The sequence below is a fragment of the Anarhichas minor genome, unplaced genomic scaffold (genome assembly GCF_050575085.1).
Source record: "Anarhichas minor isolate MPS153535 unplaced genomic scaffold, ASM5057508v1 ptg000005l, whole genome shotgun sequence".
In the NCBI taxonomy this organism is placed as follows: domain Eukaryota; kingdom Metazoa; phylum Chordata; class Actinopteri; order Perciformes; family Anarhichadidae; genus Anarhichas; species Anarhichas minor.
The window spans coordinates 1,286,686-1,308,868 of NW_027466451.1; the positions used below are offsets into that span (position 1 = coordinate 1,286,686).

The following is a 22,183-nucleotide window of genomic DNA, read 5'->3' on the forward strand; positions in this document are numbered from 1 at the left end:
GGCTCAACAATTTTAGTCAAAGACAAATTGTTTTAGGGTCTCGGATTTTTTTCATAATCCTTTTTTTAGGATGAAAGTGGCCTAATTATTCATTATATACAATATTATACCAACGGTAAGTGTTTATGCTTTGTGGAAAAACATGTTTCCTATTCAACATATCCATTTTGCTCTCTCTCTCTCTCTCTCTCTCTCTCTCTCTCTCTCTCTCTCTCTCTCTCTCTCCTCAGCTCCACCAAGCACGGAAAAGAAAAAAATCCACATCGAGCACCAGAGACTGGCAGTGATCCTCAGCCATCATGCTCCGCTGCAGAGTGAACCTCAGCACAATGATTTTCCTGGTGATCCTGCAGGGAGCAGCAGTGGTTCTGTTCTGCGGCTGGTACGTCCAGCTTAGTCCCTGCGGTTCCGCTCCCTCCAACGGCAAAGTTCACGTTCTGCTGCTGTCATCGTGGCGATCGGGCTCATCCTTCGTAGGCCAAGTGTTCAGCCAGCACCCATCTGTCTTCTATCTTATGGAGCCAGCGTGGCATGTGTGGACCAAACTTCCAAAACCCGGTGCGCGGGTTCTTCGAATGGCTGTGAGGGATCTGTTACGAAGCGTATTCCAGTGTGACTTTTCTGTGATGGAGGCCTACCTGCCAGAGAACCACAATGTGTCCTCCTTGTTTATGTGGAGTCACAGTAGAGCACTGTGCTCGCCGCCGGCCTGTCCTCTCACGCCACGTGGCCAGTTCAGCAACCAGACTCAGTGCTCCAAGACATGTGGTACTAGGGGCCTGCAGGGGGTGGAGGAGGCTTGTGGCACCTACAGTCACGTGGTACTGAAAGAAGTGAGATTCTTTGAGCTGGAATCCCTCTACCCGCTCTTGCAGGACCCAAGCCTAGATCTCCGCATTATCCACCTGGTCCGAGACCCCCGGGCTGTGGTGCGGTCTAGAGAGGAGTCAGCCAAAGCCTTCATGAGTGATAGCGCCATCGTCTTGGAGCAGAGAAGCATTCCAGCAGCCGAGGTGCAGTATCAAGTCATGCAGGAGATCTGCCGAAGCCACGTCCGCATTAATGAGAGGGCCATCCTGAAGCCCCCTCCATTTCTAAAAGGCCGCTACAAAATGGTCCGCTATGAGGACGTGGCACGCAACCCACTTGAGGAGATAACTGCCTTGTATGAGTTTGTAGGTCTGGAGGCGACCAGCCAGTTGGAGGAATGGATCTACAGGGTGACTCACGGAAAAGGCAAAGGCTCCAGGAAAGAGGCCTTCGATATCACCTCGCGGAATGCCGCCGATGTCTCCCAGGCTTGGCGTACCATGCTGCCACACAACAAGGTCAAACGTATCCAGGAGGTGTGTAAAGGGGCCATGTCATTGCTCGGATACAGGACGGTTAACAGTGAAAAAGAACAGAAGAGACTTGACATAGATCTACTGGTGCCACAGGAACCGTACCAGTTCAGCTGGTTGCCAGATAAAACAGAGCATCCTAGTAATGGTTAAAATTGCATTTGAATGACAAAGACACCAAGAGACTACATTGGACTGACTTTATAGTGTTTATTGGCTGTATACGTTTGTAATGAGTGGTACCGCAGAATGAGTCATCACCTTGCATGGTGTCTGAGGTTAAAGCATTGATTTGTGACGAATACACACTTCACACTGTCAGTGGAGTGAGAGGATTAAACACCAGAATTGTTGACAATAGATTTGGTACAGAGGGCTGGAGAATGCTGTATCACATATATTTGGAACTAAAATGATAAACACATTACCTGATCCACCAAGATTTACCCTTATTGCCTGAAGACTGGCTCATGTGTAAAAGAACAATTTTTCAGCAATTATACAACTTGGATTGGCTGCACAACCCAAAACTTCAAAAGATTTTACAATTTGGGTGAGTTTGCTTGACAATGTATTTGTGAAACTGCTGCAATCTTAATTCAGTTGGAAAATTAGGGTGGGGGAGGACTCTCCTCTTTGGGGACCTCAGATTTGTTTCTCTGCTCTTTGCAGATGATGTGGCTCTGTTGGCTCCGTCAGACCGTGACCTTGAGCATGCACCGGGCGGTGTGCAGTCGAGATGAAAGTCAGTACCTCCAAGTCTGAAGCCATGGTCTCTGCCGGAAAAGGGTAGATTGGTCCTCCAGGTTGGAATTGGGTCACTGCCCGAAGCATGGGAGTTCAAGTATCACGGGGTCTTGTTCACGAGTGAGGGTAAAATGCAGCGGGCATCAGCAGTGATGCGGGCGTTGTACCGTTGTGGTGAAGAGTAAGCTGAGCCGGAAGGCAAAACTCTCGATTTACCAGTCCATCTACGTTTCGACACTCACCTATGGTCATGAGCTTTGGGTAGTGACCAAAAGAATGAGATCGCGGATAGCAGAGCCTAAATGAGCTTCCTTTGAGGGTGGCTGTACTCAGACATCCGGAGGGAGCTCTGAGTAGAGCCGCTGCTCCTTTGCATTGAAAGGGGTCAGCGGAAGTGGGTCGGGTTTATGATCAGGATGCCTACTGGACCCTTTAGAGGTTTTCTGGGCACGTCCAACTGATAAGACGCGGGGGTAGATCCAGAACACGCTGGAGGGACTAAACATCAGGGTTCGCCAGGAAGAGCTGAAAAAATGTTGCTGGGGAGAGGGACTGCTGCCCCCACATCCTGGCCCCAGATAAGCAGAAAAGATAATGGATGGCTAGATGGACATAAGGAAGTTGACAGATAATAAATAACATGATCAGGACAAACACAAAGAGGCTGTATTTTTTTATTCAAAACCAGCGCTCTTTAGTAGCTTTCCACTTTGTGTGCAGTTTGTGACCTGTGTGGGCTCATTGGAGTGCAGTCTTCCCTGCTCAAAGTGAATCTGGGCCTGGGTTTTTGCACAGTCAGAGCATATTCAGCAGTGATGTGACACAAGAATCCCTGCAAGTCCTGATACTCTGTGGAGCTCCTGCCATCAGTCAGTGTGTGCACATTTGAATCCACATTGTTTGAAGCTGGGCGTCATGCCAGCGTCCCCTGAAGGCCCGGTCTGTACCACCAGGACACTGTTGATCACCAGGAGACTGTTGATCACCGATCCCACAGAGGAGAAGAGGCCACTGACTGTTTGCTTAGGTCGACATCTGTCAGGAAGCACACTTTAAGTTAGCTGTTAGCCCGCTGCTTATTTTGATGTACTGAATTTGAATCAGCAAAGCCACACTTGCACCAGGCAAGTACACTCTATTTTCAAAGTGGGTCCACAACTGTGGAGGTACTTCATTTCCCCCCCAGATTTATTCTCAGGTGTCTGTTTGGTCACTGTTTAAGCAATCCTCTCCCACTGGAATTTATGGTCAAAACCAATGGTTGAACTTCCTTCCACACACGAGGGACGTGTGTGGAACGTGTGTGTACACATACTTGTGTGTACACATACTTACACACGAGGGACGTCTAGTTCCTGTTATTTGAATGTTTGGACAAACTCAAACATTTACTTGATGCTGCCACTTGAAACTCCTCAAGGGTAACGCTGCCCGGTATAGCTGACAGTGGTGTAGCTTACTCATACATGACTGCGGACAACATTGTTCTTTTTTTATTGTTTGATTAACGATTACACTGATGCAATACATAACAGTGTTTTGAGGAGAGTACCTTTGACAATTTCTTTAGTTTTCAGACCCGCAGCTTACCAACCTTGTTTTGTGCAGGCAGCTGTAAAAAAAGAAAAACAGAAAAACTTTCACTGATGGACCCACAGAGCAGTGAGCATTAAGAAAAGAAAGCATGACTTCACCGAAGGCAACATGTAGAAAGTGACTCTAGTGATTTTTCAAGGGATGAGTCACATCACGAGGGCTCCAAAATACAGTACGTCTCCTGTGTTGCCAGGGTCAGTAAGAGTTACTATCGCCGAAGACGAGAGTCTGTTTCTTCACTCTGATTGTCTGCCTGAGACGTATGGAACATATAGAACACATGGAACAAAGTGCTGGCTTAGTACACTGTGTTCTCTCAGTGTGTGTGTGTGTGTGTGTGCAGAAATGTTTATGTATTTCCCTGCAGACATACGTTCTGGCCGGCCGAGTATCCCACCCTTTGCATTAACAAATACATGCTGAGTGTTGAAAGGAGAGCGCTGAACAGAACACACTCTACTAACAGTGTTTAACGGCAGTGTTTTGGGGTATTGTTGGATGTGAATCATTATAGGGAGATTTTCCTTTTTACAGCCATTTTACTCACTGAAAGAGTGACGAAAGAGCTTGGATGAATGTAACTTCTGCACAGTGATGCTTCAACCTTCAAGCAAACGGGATCAGCAGTTCAAATGTGCAGATAAACTGACCAACATGATGCTTTTCCTCTGTGGATTGAATCAAATGTTTTTGGAAAAAAAGTTGCCACTGATTTCACGAAGTGCCTGAACAGTTAACATGTTGTCCCTGTGTAATGTGAAACGTATGAAACTGTTTACTGGTGTGTGTGTGTGTGTGTGTGTGTGTGTTCGACCCTGTATCTTGTGTTTTGGTTTTGTGTGAAGAGTCAGTTGACAGTGTCGGTGCCTTTCCGAGGGGTTTGGTGTTCGTATTTATAATTATGAAACGTTATGGTACTAATGACCGCAATAAATATTTACATGTAACCTTTGGCTGTTTCCATTCTGTGGCCTTTCACTGGAAGCTGGCTGTTAAAACCTGGCTTCACAATGTTCGTGAGAAGATGACAGCAGCACATAACTTACGTTTGGGCGCCATCTGTTGGCTGAGTCTAGTTGAATCGTGTGAAATAGGATTAAAACATCTCTGTACTGATAAGAAAGATCTAACAAAAAATAGTTTGGAGTTAATCACTTTTACTCACTACACTCATCACAATGTTCACTGTGATGGTTCCTGAGGTTTCTTTCACAGAAAGCCACTACACACCAAAACATAATTCAAGAAGAATTATACATTTATGACCATCCTACAACAGCGTTGGCATATGTTGTACAGCCTGTAATTAGTCGATGTATGTTCTTACATATACTTATATAGAACACGTTTTGTAGATGCATACATCAATGTTTACAAAGACACTACGCTCTATACGCCTTATATAAATATTTAACTGAGCGTAATTTTAAAATATATGCTGTATATAAATAAATACACACATGAGTGGCTGTGGAATATGACACATAAGTACATTTAGATTCTGCCTAATGCACTCTAAACTCAGAGTTATGAAGATCCAGTCATTTTTATCGTGGGTGCAGGTGTCATACCAAAGTGTTACTCTCCCTCCTCAAAGGGAACTGTCTGGATAGTAACACAAAGAGGGAATTCCAAACAGCACTTTGGTATGACACCTGCACCCACGTCTTCCAAATTCAAATTTCAGAACTTTTTTCAATATGTAAAAGACAACTACGTGGTAGAAAAGCACGGACTTCTGAACATTTTCTACTTCCACGTTTGTCATGAAGACTCATATCCTTGGAAATGACGTTCCTGCTGATAATGAGACTACTGGGGAGCGAAAGGCATGGGCTGATTATGAGACAATGGGCCCCTGAGCACAGACATGCTAAAGGACCCTCTTCTAAATAGGAGCAATACACATAGACTTGATAGTTGTTTAGCTTGTTCTTAATTGTCTGTTTGTAGTCATTTTGAGTATCTTTGTGGTCTTCTTGTGTCTCTCTGTATCCATGTTGTGTCTTTGTAACTGTTTTGAGTCACACTGTAATTAATTAACTATTAGTAGTTGTTTTTGTCTGTGGTTGTTTTGACCCTTTGTTTTAGATGTTTTGCGTAGATCTTTGTAGACCTTTTGTGTCTCTTTGCGGTTGTGCCTGTGCCGAGGAGGCCTGTTCAGTAATCCATCCATGGCGGAATTCCGAAAAAAAAATCAGAAATGTAATGAGACCTGAATGAGAACAATTTATTCTGGATAATGATTTGTGTATAATGTAACATTTAACATATATCAGCAATTAATATTGGGATGTATACACATATAACAATATGTAAGTGTCTTTTTCGTTTTAGGTTCAATAAGCTGACTGCAGTTTGATACTGCAGAGAAAAGATGCTACAACAAGATAACACTAGAAGCCAGATTTAAATCAGGAAACAAAGTGATTTTGCCTTCAAAATAAAAGGTTTGATAGGTCCATGACGCATTAAAGACTTCCATGATGTGAAGCGGCCTCTCATTCCTCCCCTGGATACTTATGAGATTTTTTGGAAGCTGAAAAAAGGCTCAAAATAGTTTGAAGCATACAACTTATGCTGACACAATTCAGTTAGCCGAGGTGTTCATTCTCAATATTACCATGTGAAAAATGAACCATGTAAAAACTACCATATTTCATACTTGTTTAAGCTAAAACCATTGGGGCTATAGCTATTAGCATTCTCTTAGACCGTGGCGCCATCGTAACTATATGCAAATGTGATGCGTGTAGAGAAAATTAACCTTTCCTTTCAACACACTCTTTGCTGGAGCTTAAAAATCTCAGTCATGTCATGAAAGTCACCAACAATGCAATTAAGGGAAAACCAATTCTGCCACACACGTAGGAAATCGATCTAAAAATATATGGTTTACTTGGGAAAATAGTCAGCAGTAATGTTAAAACTAATGGGATTTGAAGTTGATAAGCTAGCACATGAAAAACCACTGACTTAGTCCCTTAATTCTATCCTTGTTTTCCATTTGGTTTCCCAAAATATCTATTACATAGTACAAAGCTGCTTCACATGGCCCAATACCACTGTTGTTGTAATTTATTTTCAGAGCAAAGATCAAGTCAAAATGGACGGGGGCCCATTGACAATACCACGGCAAATGGAAAACAACAGCACACTTCTGAATATATTTCCTTACTTTTACTAATGCAATAATGATTACATTTGTACTTCAAATCTTTAATCATTCCATGAAATTAAATATTACTGTTTTCCATTATTAGCATTGTTTGTCCTTCAGGGTGGACATGGCAACAGTTTTTATGTGTTATCCATTATTATTATATATTAAATTTCATTATATAATAATAATAATTCGAATTTTCTTTTTTAAAGAAAATATCCCTCATCTTCCCCCTCCAATTGGCTAAGGCATTGTGGCGCTCCCTACAACCAAACCTAAAATATGAATGGAATTTTATATATATATATATATATATGTGTGTATGTTTATGTGTGTGTATGTTTTAGGTAAATTCGAAGTTCGGTGGTAAACTATATTATATATATTTAATAACTGACATCTTGCAGATTGGCGGTCGCGGAACTTTGTTTTGACAGATGTGATCGGAAGTTCTACTTCATTCTTGTTAAATGACCATGGTGAAAAGAGCCGAGAGAGGAGCAGGAAAGGGGGATGGATGCAGTCAAACACTCGTCCCATCGTGAGAACATGATATACCATCAACAGTTAGACCTGATTCATGAAGTGAAATAATACCAACAACTTCTCTTGTCCTCCCCTCATCCTCTCCTTCTCTCGGCTAACAGCAGGTGGATAATGCGACAGCCGGGAGGATAGTTTCTGCCCTGCTTGACATTTTCCCGCAGATCCAATCGTCTCCCTCATTTGCTGATATGGCAACAAGCTAATTCAAAGTCCGTCTGAATAAGATGGGCCTCGATCGGAAGCTTAGTGGCTTTACTTTCAAAATAATAGCAAGAGCGTTAAACTGAAACCGTGATTATATCAACCGTTTTTTCCTTTGTAAATGAATAAGAAAAAAGAATATAAATAAATTAATACACATTTAACTACAACCAACAATTTTCTTCGCATGTGTCTGAAACGGATAACAGAATATTGCAGAAATATACATCACATTTAAAATATTACAATATGGGAAAAAATGTTTTCCACTATACCATTAGTTCTCTGTTACATAAACTAAAGAATTACAAAAATATTAGACATTTGTCTGATGTTGGGCTCTAGTAATTGGGAGTTCAATGCCTTGCTCAAAAGCACTTCAGGTTGCTGTTGATTAAACTCAGCCTGCATCATATGCTAAGTAAAACCGTATTAATGTGGTTTGAGGGTGTACAAAACATTCATGGAAAAAATAAAAACACATGCCTTTTACTGTGTTAATTTACGTTGCTAAAAAAAGTGTATTAACACTGGTTTTATTTTTGAAAACTTGAACAGGAAGTGCTGCGATCAGTATGGCGACCTTGACACTGTTGTGGTAAACAGGTTCAGCTGCGGTAGTTTGAGGAGCGGTAGACGTTTAGAGGAGGACAGAAGAGGAGACAGCGCCGAACAGGAGTCAGTGGACTACATACATGGCCCCGGTGTTTAAGGAGTGAAGAATGGGCTCCACGCTATCGCAGCCATGGCCAGATTCACCAACAGAAGCGCCGAGGACAGGGGCTCACGGGTAACGGCCCCCACTGATCGTGGAGAGGCGCGGGACCTGGCCGAGCCCCGGGAACTGTCTCTGGAGGAGGTGCTGAAGTCTTACGAGCAGCCCATTAACGAGGAGCAGGCATGGGCGGTGTGCTACCAGTGCTGTAGCGGGTTGAGGGTGCCCCGCCCGCCCACCGGGACAGGCAGCCGGGTGAAGGACCCGTCCTCCATCCTCCTGCAAAGGGACGGAACCGTGTCATTGCAGCAGGAGCCGCGACGCAACGGTAGGACGGCTGACCGTTGATGGCCAATAACTTCCCTCTGCTTTTCCGCTTGTTAGTAAAAGCTCTGACAAAACTCAGCTATGAAAAAAGTAAATTCTAACTGTGTCCATGCCGTTTGAAGTAAGTTGGCTCTTACCGTTTAACACAACATTATATTTAAATATTAGGATCCACTTTTCAATTCGGCGTAAGATTATGTCCCTGAATCGGCACTATCTTTAAGTGAAACACCGACTTTTTCATCTGGTCCGCCTGATTCCTGCAGTACTTTTTCCGGTAAACCCCTCCGCGGTACCCGGGCAACTAAACTGTGCGAACCGATGTTAACTTTATTTTTTATAACAAACTACATACTGTTTGATAGAACATATCGGCGCGGAATTGAAGAGTGTCTACCAGTACTTCATAAAAGATATTGAATCATGTTTTGTCTCGCAGGAACCTTGAACTAAAAGCAGCCACTTGAAATGATTCGGATTTCAAAGGGAGTTTGGTACCCAGGAACATCTTGGTGCTCTCCGTCATAAACACCATTTAATATTCCTGCATAATCGACTTTTAACTACATCAGTTGTCATTATTAAGCTGACACAGTATTTTGAAATTCGGATAGCTAAGTCGCTTTTGTGTCGCCCTCCTGATGCCAACAAGGATGACTTGTATTGTGCCCGTACCTGCATCATATCCCACTGTATGTGAAGTATATCCTCACTTCGGACTGGGCCCAAGAAACCTGTTCCGGAAGTCAGACTAGCACAGACATTTACATGCCAAGCTTAATTAAAAAAAGGTTTTATTTGGACTGTATATAGCTTATGTTTCATTTGCATAACTGTTTTGAGATCTTTTGAGAGCCATTTGATAATAAATCAAAAAATCAACCTTTCTTTTCCTTTTATTTTCAGAAACTGATTGTAGCTTATTGCCCCGAACTTTCAGAATGTCACGGGGAGTTTCTCAAAGGTCTCAAGTCATAATTCTGTGTTCATTTTGCTGCACCTTTTGCACTAAAACATACAGCCAGAATATTTGAATTTCCCTGTGCTTGGTCCCAGAGAAGACCTGATGCATATTAAACACATCAGTGAGAAATATTGAGAGAAGCAGGAATGTGAGTTATCAAATTTCAGTAATGAACAGGATAGCCCCGGCTTTTGTTGATTATGGAACAAGATGGCGTCTATCTTAAACCATTATTTTAAAATTCCTGCTTTGTTGAACTGTAGAATTAGACATGCACTATAAAATGACTCCATAGCCCCTAAGTAGATGTTTACACTCTGCTGAATACTATATAGTACATGGTGAGGTGGTAATAGTGGTGAGATTCTAATAATGATTCACTTTCTATTCTATTCAATTCGATTATAGTGATTATTTAGCCAGGGACTCATTGGATCCCCCTCATGGTGCATGGGGGAGACACTGGAACTACCATAGGAGCAAGACACACAGACTTTATAGTTGGTTAGGCTCTTTTTGTCGTTGTTTAGTTTCTCTTTGTAGTCGTTAGGCATGTCTTTGAGGTTTTGAGTCTCTTTGTTTTGCCCCTTTTGTGAGTCTCTTTGCAGCTGTTGCATCACTTTGTAGTTGTTTTGAGTCTCTTTGTAGTTGTTTCTTTATGGTCATTTTGAGTCTCTTCCTGGTTGATGCGTGTCTCTTTGTCGGTGAAGGCCAGGGGGACCCCTGACCATTTTTAACCCCTGAGCCTGTGCTCGGTAGGCCCGGTCAGTTATGGGAGAACTACTGAAGATCCTTGCGAACCACGTTTGCCATTTAACAGTTGCAAACACTTTGCTGTGATCATTAATTGTCAACGCTCACTGAGCTCTCATTAGCAGTCGTTTATCCTTGTAGCCTGTGTTGGTTCACGCTCTGCTGATCCATAAGTAAACACAATCCACATCGAGGTAGCGGTGCAAATCCCTTAACCAGCATGAGGGGAGTCTATTATGGCGAGTCTGTCTACATTATTAATCTAGCCAGTCAGAGGACCCTTTGCATTGTTTGAGCGGCTAGATTCATCCTAAATCATGCCAGTTTTAGACAGCAGGGCTGGAGAGGAAACGACTAGTATTGAGCAATAATCTGAGGTCCAAGCTTCATTAATAATGCAGAGTATTTTTATTGACCACTTTAATTTATATTTGTACCACTCATACAAGAAAAATGTAAGGTCACAGAAACCTACCACTGGGCCTCATTTCACATAGATAAAAGTATAACTTATAGCTATAAAAGATAGATTATAGTCCTGATTAAACACTGAGGACGTGAACAGATTTGTGCCACACATAAAGATTGTTAGTTTAAATGAACTCCCTTTGCTGTCTTTCTCCAAGCTGTCGCTATCCAATAAAGCAGCAAGGCTGAAAAACTATCTTTTTAAAAGTTAGAATGATGTAACGGGAGAAAAACAGCAAATCCTGAAGAGCACGTTTGACATTTTTGCTTTTGAAATTACCTAAACAAATGCATTATGTAAATGATTGTCCATTGATTTCCTGTTGGTAGACATTGTTTGGGCACTAGGGCTGCACGATTATGGCCAAAATCATAATCACGATTATTTTGATCAATATTGCATCACGATTATTTATCACGATTATTCATTAATTTTTGGGACAACATCTTTTTATTGCACGTTCACGTTTAAATGAACAAGAACACTGCTTCCACTTCCATTGTTGTGCTACATTCAGGCTAATGTACAAATCTTTGCATGAGACTGGTCCTTATCACAGTACATCTCATAGAAGGAAAATATAAATAAAATAGTATCAACACTTTTTACCCAAAATTAAATCAACAGAGCACTGCTTTCACTTCCATGTTGTGCTACATTCCAGCTAATGTACACGTCTTTACATCAAAATAAAACTTATACGGTTCTTATTCACCTGAAGAAAATTTGTACCCAAAATAAAGGGCGAACTAAAAATAAATATGCCATCACAGAAATAATTGCGCGAGGGGATCACGTATCTCTTGTCTAGTGTCTTGACCATTTTTCTGAAGCCTTCATTGCGCACAGTATTTATTGAACACATGTCTTTGGCCAAATGAAATGCGATTGCATCCGTTATTTCAGCGTGTCTTTGGGAGGTGGATGATACGCTGTCGCGCTATGCAGGGTCGCTGTTATGGTTTTCTGGGTTGACGTTGGACATGGACGGAGATTCAGTGAGGTAACGTTAGCTTTGGCCTTAATGCATTCGTTGTACTGTGGTTTGTGGTGATTTTTCAGGTGGTTGAACAAGTTAGTTGTATTGCTATGCGGCGCAGACACAACTCTAACGCACTCTGTCATATGATTTGTTCTTGGTTAACATCAAATCCAAAAAACTTCCAGACAACGGATGATGATCCTTGTCGAGGGGCTAGCTCCTCACCTTCTGCTCCTGACATTTGATTTACCTTTCACACGACACCCGTGACCGTCTGTTCTGTTGTCTGTCTCTCTACTCTTCTACTAATAGCGGAGTCTGCAGGGTGCGCGCATGACACCTCCCATCTCGTTCTCCCCCTGGTGGTCGGCTGACTATTAGTTGAGGACGCGCTTGATTTGATATGTAGCAGAGCAGGCATTTTAAACGTCAATATCGCTGACGATCATGCTCATTTAATCGTGGCAGCCAAAATCGTGATCGCGATTAAAATTCGATTAATTGTGCAGCCCTATTGGGCACTAGTCGGGATTTTTGTCAATTCAACTTTGGCTTTTGAGAAAACAATCTCACCACCAGGTCCACTCAGTAGCTGTTCCAGCACTTTCGGTCACATCACATCGTCTTCTTCAGCAGATGGACCTCGCCCGGTTTGTTTTTCTTCTGAGCACTTTAAAGACCTCTTATATGTTGCCTATAAGATAAGATAGACTTTATTGTCCTGAAGGAAATTTGTCTTGGAAACATACAGTGTCTGCTGTTAAAACAATACAAATAACATATTGCATACATACATTACATACACAGACTGCCACCAGCAAAATGTGACATTTTTGGCAATTTAGTCAAATCAAAAAAATCGTGTATTGTAACTTTAGGATTCACAGCACGTATCCTGGGCATTCTCAAATCACCTTCTATATTCTGGAAATCTAACCCTCATCAGGTTGTACACCAATCTTCAACGGAGGAGGAAGTTACTGTGAATCCAAATACGAGCCGGGACCGAAGCTGCACTGCACAGCATTTTAATGTAAACGTATCGGCCTGAGTCACTAAGTGACCCTGCAAGAGGAAAAAACGCCTCATCCTCACTGACGTGCTGCACATTCGCTCTGCTTCCCAAATGAACCTCTGGTGTCTGGTAGCAGACAACCTGCAGAGACAGCAGCACCACGTCCGCCGATAGCTCCACTCACCGGCGTTTCTGCTTTCGTTTTCTTCCTCTTTAGTCTCCTTTGGTATGAAACATGACGGGTTGTCCCTGCTGGTAAACGAGTCCGTGAAGTTTACTGATGTCGATGACATCAGCAGGTTGCAGCGACTGCGATCTGGCAGTCAACCCCTTCAGAGAGAGCACAACTCTACCTGAAACAGCCGTAATACAAACTGTTTGATGAAGGGCTCGTATTAGTTTTGCCTCTGGAGAAACTGGTCAGGGAGCTGCTAGCTTGGCACAGGGGATGTAGGTAGGGGAGAGGCGGTCAGCCTCTATCAGAAGAGAAGAGGTGCTAAAAAGTTGTCTCATGGGCTTTTCACACTGCACACAGCAAAGAATTGACCCTGGGAAAAACGCATTACAACCCACGCCCAGGACTATACGATTCACATTGCACTCCTGCTAGCCCTGGGTTAAACGTCCGTTGTAACGGGTGACTGTTTGGCTACTTCTAGCGCTGTTTATCTGGTTCAGTCGATTTTTCAGGAGATAACCCCGCAAAGTTGGTGCTAAACCTGCTCTATAGCAGGGCCTGCAAGCCCTGGGCTAAAGTCAGGGTTAGCCCACTTTGCAATGTGCTAGGATTGTGCCAGTGTGAAAGTTATCTTAACGTGGCTAGCGGCTCACTTGGCCTTAGTATTTATTTAAAGCTAGGGTCGATAATCTTGAGAAACCAGCAAGAGTATACAGATAAAAAAAATTATCCAACTTAAAAACCTTGGCCAACTCTTTTCCAATGAAAGTGGCGAGCAGCACTGGCTCCAAAAGTCCCCAAGTGTACCGAGAAAGTCAGAAACACCGACAGCCCGTCCATTCAGGCCTCCCTTAAAGCCACTCCCCCAAAACGATCATTTAAATGAACGTTAACAGCGAACATGGCTATTGCTAACACTCACCACTGTCCAGCTAGCAGCTTGTGGGAGACACCTGGGACAGATATGTTGAACTTTTATTGAAATAACAACATTTTGTGACTCCTCGATCTGTGCTTTTTCAAATAATAGAATAAAGAAAATTGCAATTACTTTCAAGTAAACCAGATTGCTCCATCAGACAAAAACAAATACAATGTGCAATCGCTTTGTTAGAACAATGCAAATAAAACAACTAATATTTGGCAAAAAATAGCTTATTGTGGCTGCAATTCACCTGTTGTGCACTGAATATCTTTCTAAGATAATAACAATAAACTGCAACCTGTGAAAAACTAAACAAAACAAGTTCAAATATTTGGCAATAAAGAGTTTTACTGAGTTTTACACTGCATATCTTTTCAAAACAATAATAACGTGCAACCTGTGCAAAACTAAACGAAATGAGTGCAGATATGTGTGAGCCATATGCTCACACATATCTGGAGCATTTTATTTTAAATATGAGCTTTAAAATGTAGCATTCTAAAAGTAAAATAATAGCTGTGATAATAATAATAGCTGCACGTGGGACTGTTGGGACTGTTAGTACACTGGGTGTGGTCATCACAGTGAACAGTGTCTGGCAGTGTGATGAGAGGACATGTGAGCCCTTGTTGCTGTACTTCAATGTATTTAAAACACTGACAGCGGGAAGCTGTACTCACGTCTGTTTAGACCTCCACCTTTATCCAGGCCCAGCTCCACCTTTATCCAGGCCCAGCTCCACTCACATCTCAGCCCTGCGTCAAGCTGCGCTACACAACCAGCCTCCTCTCCCTGAAGCTCTTTGACCTCATCTCATCAGTATCTGGGCCTCATGTTTCAAGTTATTATCACCACGAAATCATCTCATTCTACTTTGAGTTAAAAAACAACAACCTGCAACCAGATGCGCCGGTGTTCCGGTTTAACGTTAATGAGTGACCGCGTGAACTGAACCGGAACACGTTACGTTTTTTCCTCCTAAATCGTGATAATGATTAATGTTAACAGTCGACAAAGTTCCGCATGCAGTGGACGTTAATTTAACCCAACAAGTCTGAACGGTAACGGAACATAACGGAACTTAAACTTTAACGGAGGGAAAGACGCTGTACACATCTGAACGCTGATTGGCCAAGACTCGACACGTCAAAGATGTTCTATTGCGAAGATCACATCACATTTTCTCCTCGTCTCACTCCAATCTGAGAAACGCTGGCTGGCCAGTTGACGCCCCCCCCCCCCCCCCCAAAAAAAAAAAAAAAAAAAAAACTCTACGGATCTACACGATTCACGTGGATATATTTTGATTCAAACCGGCGAATTTCGCCGAAAAGCGATAAGTTTGCAGGTGTGAATAAAGTTCTTGAAATAAAAAAAATTCTGCATTTCCCCCTGCAATACCTCGCGCCCCACAGTTTGAGAACCACTCGGCTAACCTTTCTTTGACCCAGCATCCTTACAATCATTTGCACATTAAAAAGGCAAATAGACAATATTCATGCATTCAAAACTATAAAGTAATAATACTAAAGAGCCTCTATTCTGTCTGTCAAAGTTGGTATCCAGGAAATGATTTAATATAATATTTTAGCGACTATAACTAGGCCTGTTTTTTTTTTCAATTTGTCATGACACCCACATTTCAGTTCAAATAACAAAATATATTTTATACCTGGCTTTGAGAAATCTAAACATGGTTTCTGATTGTTTTATTTATAAAGGTGATATAAAAAGTATTGAGATTTGTACTTAGCCCAAATGGATGTAAGGATTACAGATACTAGAACCCAAAAGCACAACTCGGAGACAAGATTCAGGTATAGATTTCTTTACTTGGTAAAGGCAGGGTCAACACCGGGAGGTCAGTCCAAAAGGCAAACAAATCCAACAAGGGGCAGGCAAAAATCCAAGGTCGAGAAAACAGGCAGACAGGGTCGGAACAAGCAGATCAGAATAGAACGATATATATATATATATATATAACACTGGAGAGCTTGGCAGAGACACACAAGACAATCTGGCAGGGAACAAGTGCAAGTGAGGGGACCTAAATAGTGAGGGCTAATGAGGGAATGGGCTGCAGGTGAGATGGGTGTGGAGGACCAGGTGAGGGGAATGAGAGATGATCGGGTGTGAATGGTAGGATCTGAAATGACAGGAGAGTTAGTAAAATAAGCAGACAGGATGAAAACAAACAAATATGAAGGGGAATTCGTGAAAATGGAAACCCAATACTCTCTTGTAATACTGAGGACGTTTGTCCCCTCCCATCACAAGTGCAGGACTGTCCTCAAATGAGCCTGGATCACTTTAATGGCACAGTACCTTCATCCCCATTAATACATTTATGACTAAGTGGTCCTAATGGATATCGTATTGTCCCTCGTAAAGACTGACTGAGCTCACTGCAACTGCAACATGTATTCTGAATATAAATATGTAAGTGCTCAGTTTGACCGTGTTGGTACAGTACGAGGCGCTGAGAAGCTCTTGATTTGTCATCTATTTATTTTTTTGATATCTTCCTCCTGCGTCAACTGGACTGCATCCTAATCCGGGAACAATAAACAGACGTGGTAAAGGGATGAGCCGTGGTAGAACTTCAGATAAGCAGCCGTTTATGTGAAACGGGTCTGTTTGAAGGCTGCTGAAAGACATTGCTGGACAAATGCTAAAGGGTGAGGTGATTCGCTGAGTGCACTTAAGGCCAGCAGGAAGTCAAAGTCCGGATACATATCGCTCCTGTCAGATAAAAAAAAGCTTGCATCACCCAAATGTCAACTGCTCTTTTTGTTTTTGTTTTTACGGATGAAAGACAAAAAGCAGTTTTTAGCTCGCTGACCGTGCATCGTTGAAACACGAGACTCAAGGAAATTCGATTTGCAAGCTTTTCCCATTACGGCATCACTCTCCTCCTCAAGAGATCATGCCAAATTTCTCTCACGGCAGTCACTTCACCGAACACGTAACATAGAAATTAACTCCAAATATAAAATTTGATTTAAGTTATTTTATGGATGTTTTCCCCCTTGATTGTAAATAAGTGCAAAGGTCAGCGCTGACTTGACGTGCAGGTAAAGGTCAAAGTGAGACACCCTACTACACCCGACATGTATACAGGTCATTTCTGGTGACGGCTGCAAAATAAAAATGTTCCGTCTCTTCTATCCATTTAGAACTGGCTCTGCTCCTCAAAGCCCAGTTTGTCTTCATCACTTTGTGGTTCCTTTTGAACTCAGTCTCTCAGACCTTTAGTACCATGGAAACAGATGACAAAGTCCATCTTAAGAGAGTATGCGTGTTAGTGTGAAAGGTGAGGGTTTTGAGGAAATATTTTTCCTTTACCTAGAATAAACGAAGTGTGACTAAAAGCTAATGAGGAGGAACACTGTGAGGTTTGGTGGGAAGGGGTTCGTGGTTATTTAGACGCAACATTAAAGGACCAGTTTGTAGGATTTAGTGTCACCTAGTGGTGAGGTTGCAAATTCAATGCCTTGAATCTGCCTTGAAAATATGGATGAGAATATCTATGAGAAAATGACTCTACTTCTCACTTGATTTATTCCCTCAGTAAACATTGTAAACATGAGTTTATGGTCTCAATCTCTAGTTTAAAGTCTTCTTCAATACAGCATGATGTTCACTTAGTAAATTATGGTCCATTTAGAGTCAGATAGGCCATAAAGCAGGGGATGCTTTAGGGCGGGCTTACTGTGATTGACTGGTCGCTGCTGCTACCAGAGCTGTATACGCGTGACTACGTTACTCCTCCGCATTCCAAATATGGTCACTTCTGTTCATTGATAGCGAAATAAACATGGCCGTAATCCAAAATGGCGACACCAAAATCGCAGAACTCAAGGCTTCAAAACAGCAGTCCACAAAACAATGGGTGATGTAACGATGACTACGTCCACTTCTTATGTATATTGTATAGTCTATGTGCAACGCAGTGGGCTCTGTGAAGAGGACCTGCTCCCTATGTTGATATGAAGGCATAGAGAATAGAATAGGACTTTCCCGTTCAAAACGACGTATGTCGTATATATTTATTATACTATATTGATCCCGGAAGGGGAAATTTGTCTCTGCATTTGACCCATCCCTCTATATTGGGAGCAGTGGGCTGCCAATGACAGGCGCCCGGGGAGCCGTTAGGGGTTCAGTGTCTTGCTCAGGGACACTTCGACACGTCCCAGTCAAGGATCGAACCGTTGACCCTGCGGTTACCAGACATAACCGCAGGTTACCTCGTAACCTAGTGAGCCACGGTTGCCCCAATTGTACGAATGGTCAGAGTTGTGGCCATTTTTATGTGTACCATTGGCATTGCGACCATTGTAGGGGGCTAGCTTCCGTATAAACTAAACAGACTTACGACAAGTCGTGGACTTGCAGTTACGACTAAAACGAGCAGCAGAGTCGTAACGTTACAAACAACCCAATGCTTCATCCACTCACTTCTGTCACAGCGTGGGAAAGCACATTGCTATTTTAAGATGAATAAATGTTCTGTTACCAGTGTAGCATTAAAGCATGGCAGAATTAGCTGTCCCCTAGCTAACTAGGGGACAGCTAATTCTGCTCCTTGTGAGTCTGCAGGCCTGGGGCCTCTGTTCTTACCTAGAGACACAGAGGTGAGATCTGATTGGATAAAAGCTCTACTTAAAACAAGCTGCACTGGAAGCAGAGCAACTGAGGAAGACAGTAGCTGTGCAATGAGAAAATAAGATAATGGGAAAAATATTTGTATGAATTATAATACATGTAGTGTATTTAAGAAAAATTATTAAATTATAAAATAGTTATAACTTTGTGATTCTGTTTAGGCCAGCAGAGAAGGCCTTGCAGGCCCTGACGGCCCACCACTGATATATATATATGTGTGTATATATATATATGTGTATATATGTGGATATATATATGTATGTATGTATGTATGTATGTATGTACATAGTAGTTAAATGTTTATGCTTACCTCTGTTCTAGTTGTCCTTGTTTTCTGTTTATTTGTCTATTTCTGTGTTTGTACGTTGAGAGCAACAGAAAAAACTGAGTGAAATTCCTTGTATGTGTACGCATACATGGCCAATAAAGCTGATTCTGATTCTGGGTTAGAAAAGCACCGCAGCTCAAAGTGCCAAACATCCTTTCCCTGTGCATATATCTAACTGGGTTATTGTGTTTTTTCCAACATCTAATCTCTTGGAAGGGTTTTTTCGATTGCAGATTTCTCCCCTCTCTGTTGTGTTCACTGACCTGTAACTGTGGGAAAGAGGCGGAGGTATCATCGGGTTGCACCTCGTGACCGGGCCGAGCATTATTTGAACCTGTCTGGCAGGTTTGCAGGGGTTCATGTTGTCTCTTATAACAGAGAGTCTCCTCGCCCCTCCTTCAGTGTCAGTTGCTGCCCTTTTGTTGCAGATCGAAGCAGCGTCGGTGTTCACACGGGGGAACAGAGTGACGCTCTGTTGGTCCGAGGTTCGAGTCCGGCTGTTGACAGGGGAGGATGCTGCGGTGGGCGGACCCCCTCCCCTCCATCACCACGTGACCTACGCTGATCTCTCATCTCGCTCTCCTTTCATCTCTCTCTCTCTCTCTCTGATGTTTCCACCAGCTCCCTCCGTCCAGCTTTGTCTCCGTCTCCTGCTTCTCCTGTTCGTCCATTCTCCTGTTTCTCTGCAGCGAGAGCTGCTGATCGAGGAGTTTCAGGCCTCTCGGGTGTCATTACTGACATGACATCAGAGTTTTTACTCTCTCTCTCACACACATGACTGTGGGACATATGGAGTACCGCATTTGATTTATTGAGTAGAAGATTGAAAACCAGCTGACTGAAGTTTTTTTTTATACTAGTGCTGTAAAGCACGACTGTTAGTGGCATAAATATCAGGTTTTCTTCAAACAACTTGCTGATTTAATCACCCAGTTCAATATGGAAGCATTCCTGTTCTTTGGTTGAAAGCTGCTCCTGTCTCCAGCCCCCAGGAAGTGACAAATACAATTTAACATGATGTATAAATCTCCTTTCTGAGCATTGCTGCAGAGAATGCCAGCTGTTGGTGCAAAGCTTTATTTTGGAAAAGAAAATCAGGAAAGCAGAAAGCATAAGTAATGCACGTTTTGTCTCTTCTCTGTGAGCATTTTGGGAAGACCCCAGTGACACTCATATTCATGTTATGCAACACCGGGTTGCACAACGGAATGCTCATTTCTTTAAAAATCTGAGACAAAACAAAAACGTGAAACCGATTAAAAACGAACAAATCTGTGCAAACTTTTTAACAAGGCTGTAACTGCTTTTGCAGAAAAAACGTCAAAAGCGTTTTACACCTAAAGAAGCAGACTACTCTAATCAAACCTTCCAATTAAATTATAGATAAAAGTTTAAAATGCGTAATAGAACCGTTCCTTTTATATTTGCCAGCAGAATGTCGGGCTCACTAATTATAGAAGAAAAATAGGACACTAACCCCAGAAGAAGACAAAATGCATTTGGACTTTCACAGAAACTGTCCAAACCTTGTACGCAGAGTGGAACAATATCCCCTCACTAGTGAGGACTCGGAGGTAGAGCAGGTCCTGTAATCGGAGGTTTGCCTGTTTGCTCCTCCAGTCCGCATGTCGAATTGTCCTTGGGCAAGATACTAAACCCCAAATTGCCTGTGCATGAATGTGCATTAGTTTAGATCTCAGTGGCCGGGTGTGTGTGTGTGAATGTTGACATAGTGTAAAGCACTTTGAGTGGCCAGCAGGCAGAGAAAGGCATGATATAAATCCAAGTTCCTCTGCATTTATAGGACAAGATCTGAGGAAAAAAGATGGGAACCTAATCTCTACACAGAAATAGACAAATACAATTATTGGGGAAAAAACTGAAAAGTTATCAACATTCAACAGACATTTTTGGCTCGCCCCATATTTAATCAGCCCGAACACCAACAGTTTTTAAAGAAATAATTGGTTATTAAGCGCTAATTATTAAAATGAGTCGCTGCAGAAAGATTTGGTACATTAAGTTCCCAGTTTAACAGAAGTGAAGACAGAAGTTGACTCCTATAATGTGAAAATATGCAGTGAGAAAGAGAATTGGCTTGATATATAAATAGATAAATAAAACTGTCATGATGAACATTTGAATGGAATAAAAAGTAAAAAAGAATCACCCAGTCTTTAGTGTAAAATGTGGCGTGTCTCCTCCTCTGTCTCCTCAGATGACACTGATGGACCTCCTCCTCCACCTGCTGCAGAGCGTCAGGTGAGAAAGAAAGAGGACTCTTATTTGCAAACAAAAGGGATTTCCCAGCTGACATGAACTACATTTTACATCGTGTGCATTTCGGTTATCCTGCATTTTCATATGTGGAACAGAATTTTGGAATAATATCTTATACTTGGCCTTTCTAAACACATCTCTGTTGTCATCTTTCTCATCTTGGCAGATTGTAAATATCATGTTCATGCTTTTGTTGTAGTTATTGGATGCTTACTGTTAAAAGTGAGAGATGAATGGTTAGAGAGCAAATTTACGACTGCCAGTACTGCAAAAACACAAAGTCTGTTTTGTTTGAGTGAATTAGTTTGCCTCTATCTGGGTGTTTGGCAGGATTAAGATTTTTCTGTTATTGGTAAAGGGCAACCTATTTATGCCCTTGTTGTATCTCCCCGTCCGTCCCTCCAGCTGGTCCAGTCGCTGGGCGTGGCAATCTACTGCGCTCTGGACTGGGGGCTGGATGACAGCGAGGAGCGGGAGCTCAGCCCCCAGCTGGAGCGCCTCATCGAACGCATGGCCGGAGGGGACCAGGGCCGAGAGAGTGTCTGCACTGTCGGAAGGTTCACCACAGATGAAGGGTACAGTGGCCAGGAGGAGGAGGAGGAGGAAGAGCAGGAGGGAGCGATGAGGCCGGTGTGCACGTTCCGCCAGGTGGCGGCGCTGTGTGCGTCTCGGCTGGCTGACCCCAGCTTTGCTCCGGAGCACTACCAGGCTGTCTGCAGGGCTCTGTTTGTAGAGACTCTGGAGCTGCAGACCTTCCTCATCAAGATCCGAGATGCTAAGGAGGTACGTCAGGTTGCCATGTCAAATTTACTTTTAAAGCAATGTAGCTGGAATAAATACCGGAAAATAGACTCATGACCTACTTCTCAGCTGTGAACTTTCATCACTTCTGCCGCAGTGGCCTGCACCTCGCTGTGTGTGCGCCCTTTGAATATGAAGTGCTTCCTGTTCACATGCCTCAGAGCAGAGACTGAATGACTGAA

At 42.7% G+C, this 22,183-nt stretch overlaps 2 protein-coding genes across 2 annotated transcripts in view; both read left to right on the plus strand.

Annotated features, from left to right (window-relative positions):
- The first annotated feature begins 272 nt into the window (after positions 1-272).
- Positions 273-4,745, plus strand: chst6 (carbohydrate sulfotransferase 6). The gene has a single exon (XM_076112543.1). It carries the CDS (start codon positions 300-302, stop codon positions 1,494-1,496), a length of 1,197 nt encoding a protein of 398 aa, XP_075968658.1. The 5' UTR covers positions 273-299; the 3' UTR covers positions 1,497-4,745.
- A 3,596-nt stretch (positions 4,746-8,341) lies between these two features.
- spire2 (spire-type actin nucleation factor 2) overlaps positions 8,342-22,183 on the plus strand; it is a 41,110-nt gene continuing 27,268 nt past the window's right edge. The window contains exons 1-3 of the mRNA XM_076112558.1: positions 8,342-8,639; positions 21,139-21,182; positions 21,606-21,983. Of these exons, the coding sequence (XP_075968673.1) occupies positions 8,342-8,639; positions 21,139-21,182; positions 21,606-21,983 (720 nt within the window). The remainder of the gene's footprint in view (positions 8,640-21,138; positions 21,183-21,605; positions 21,984-22,183) is intronic.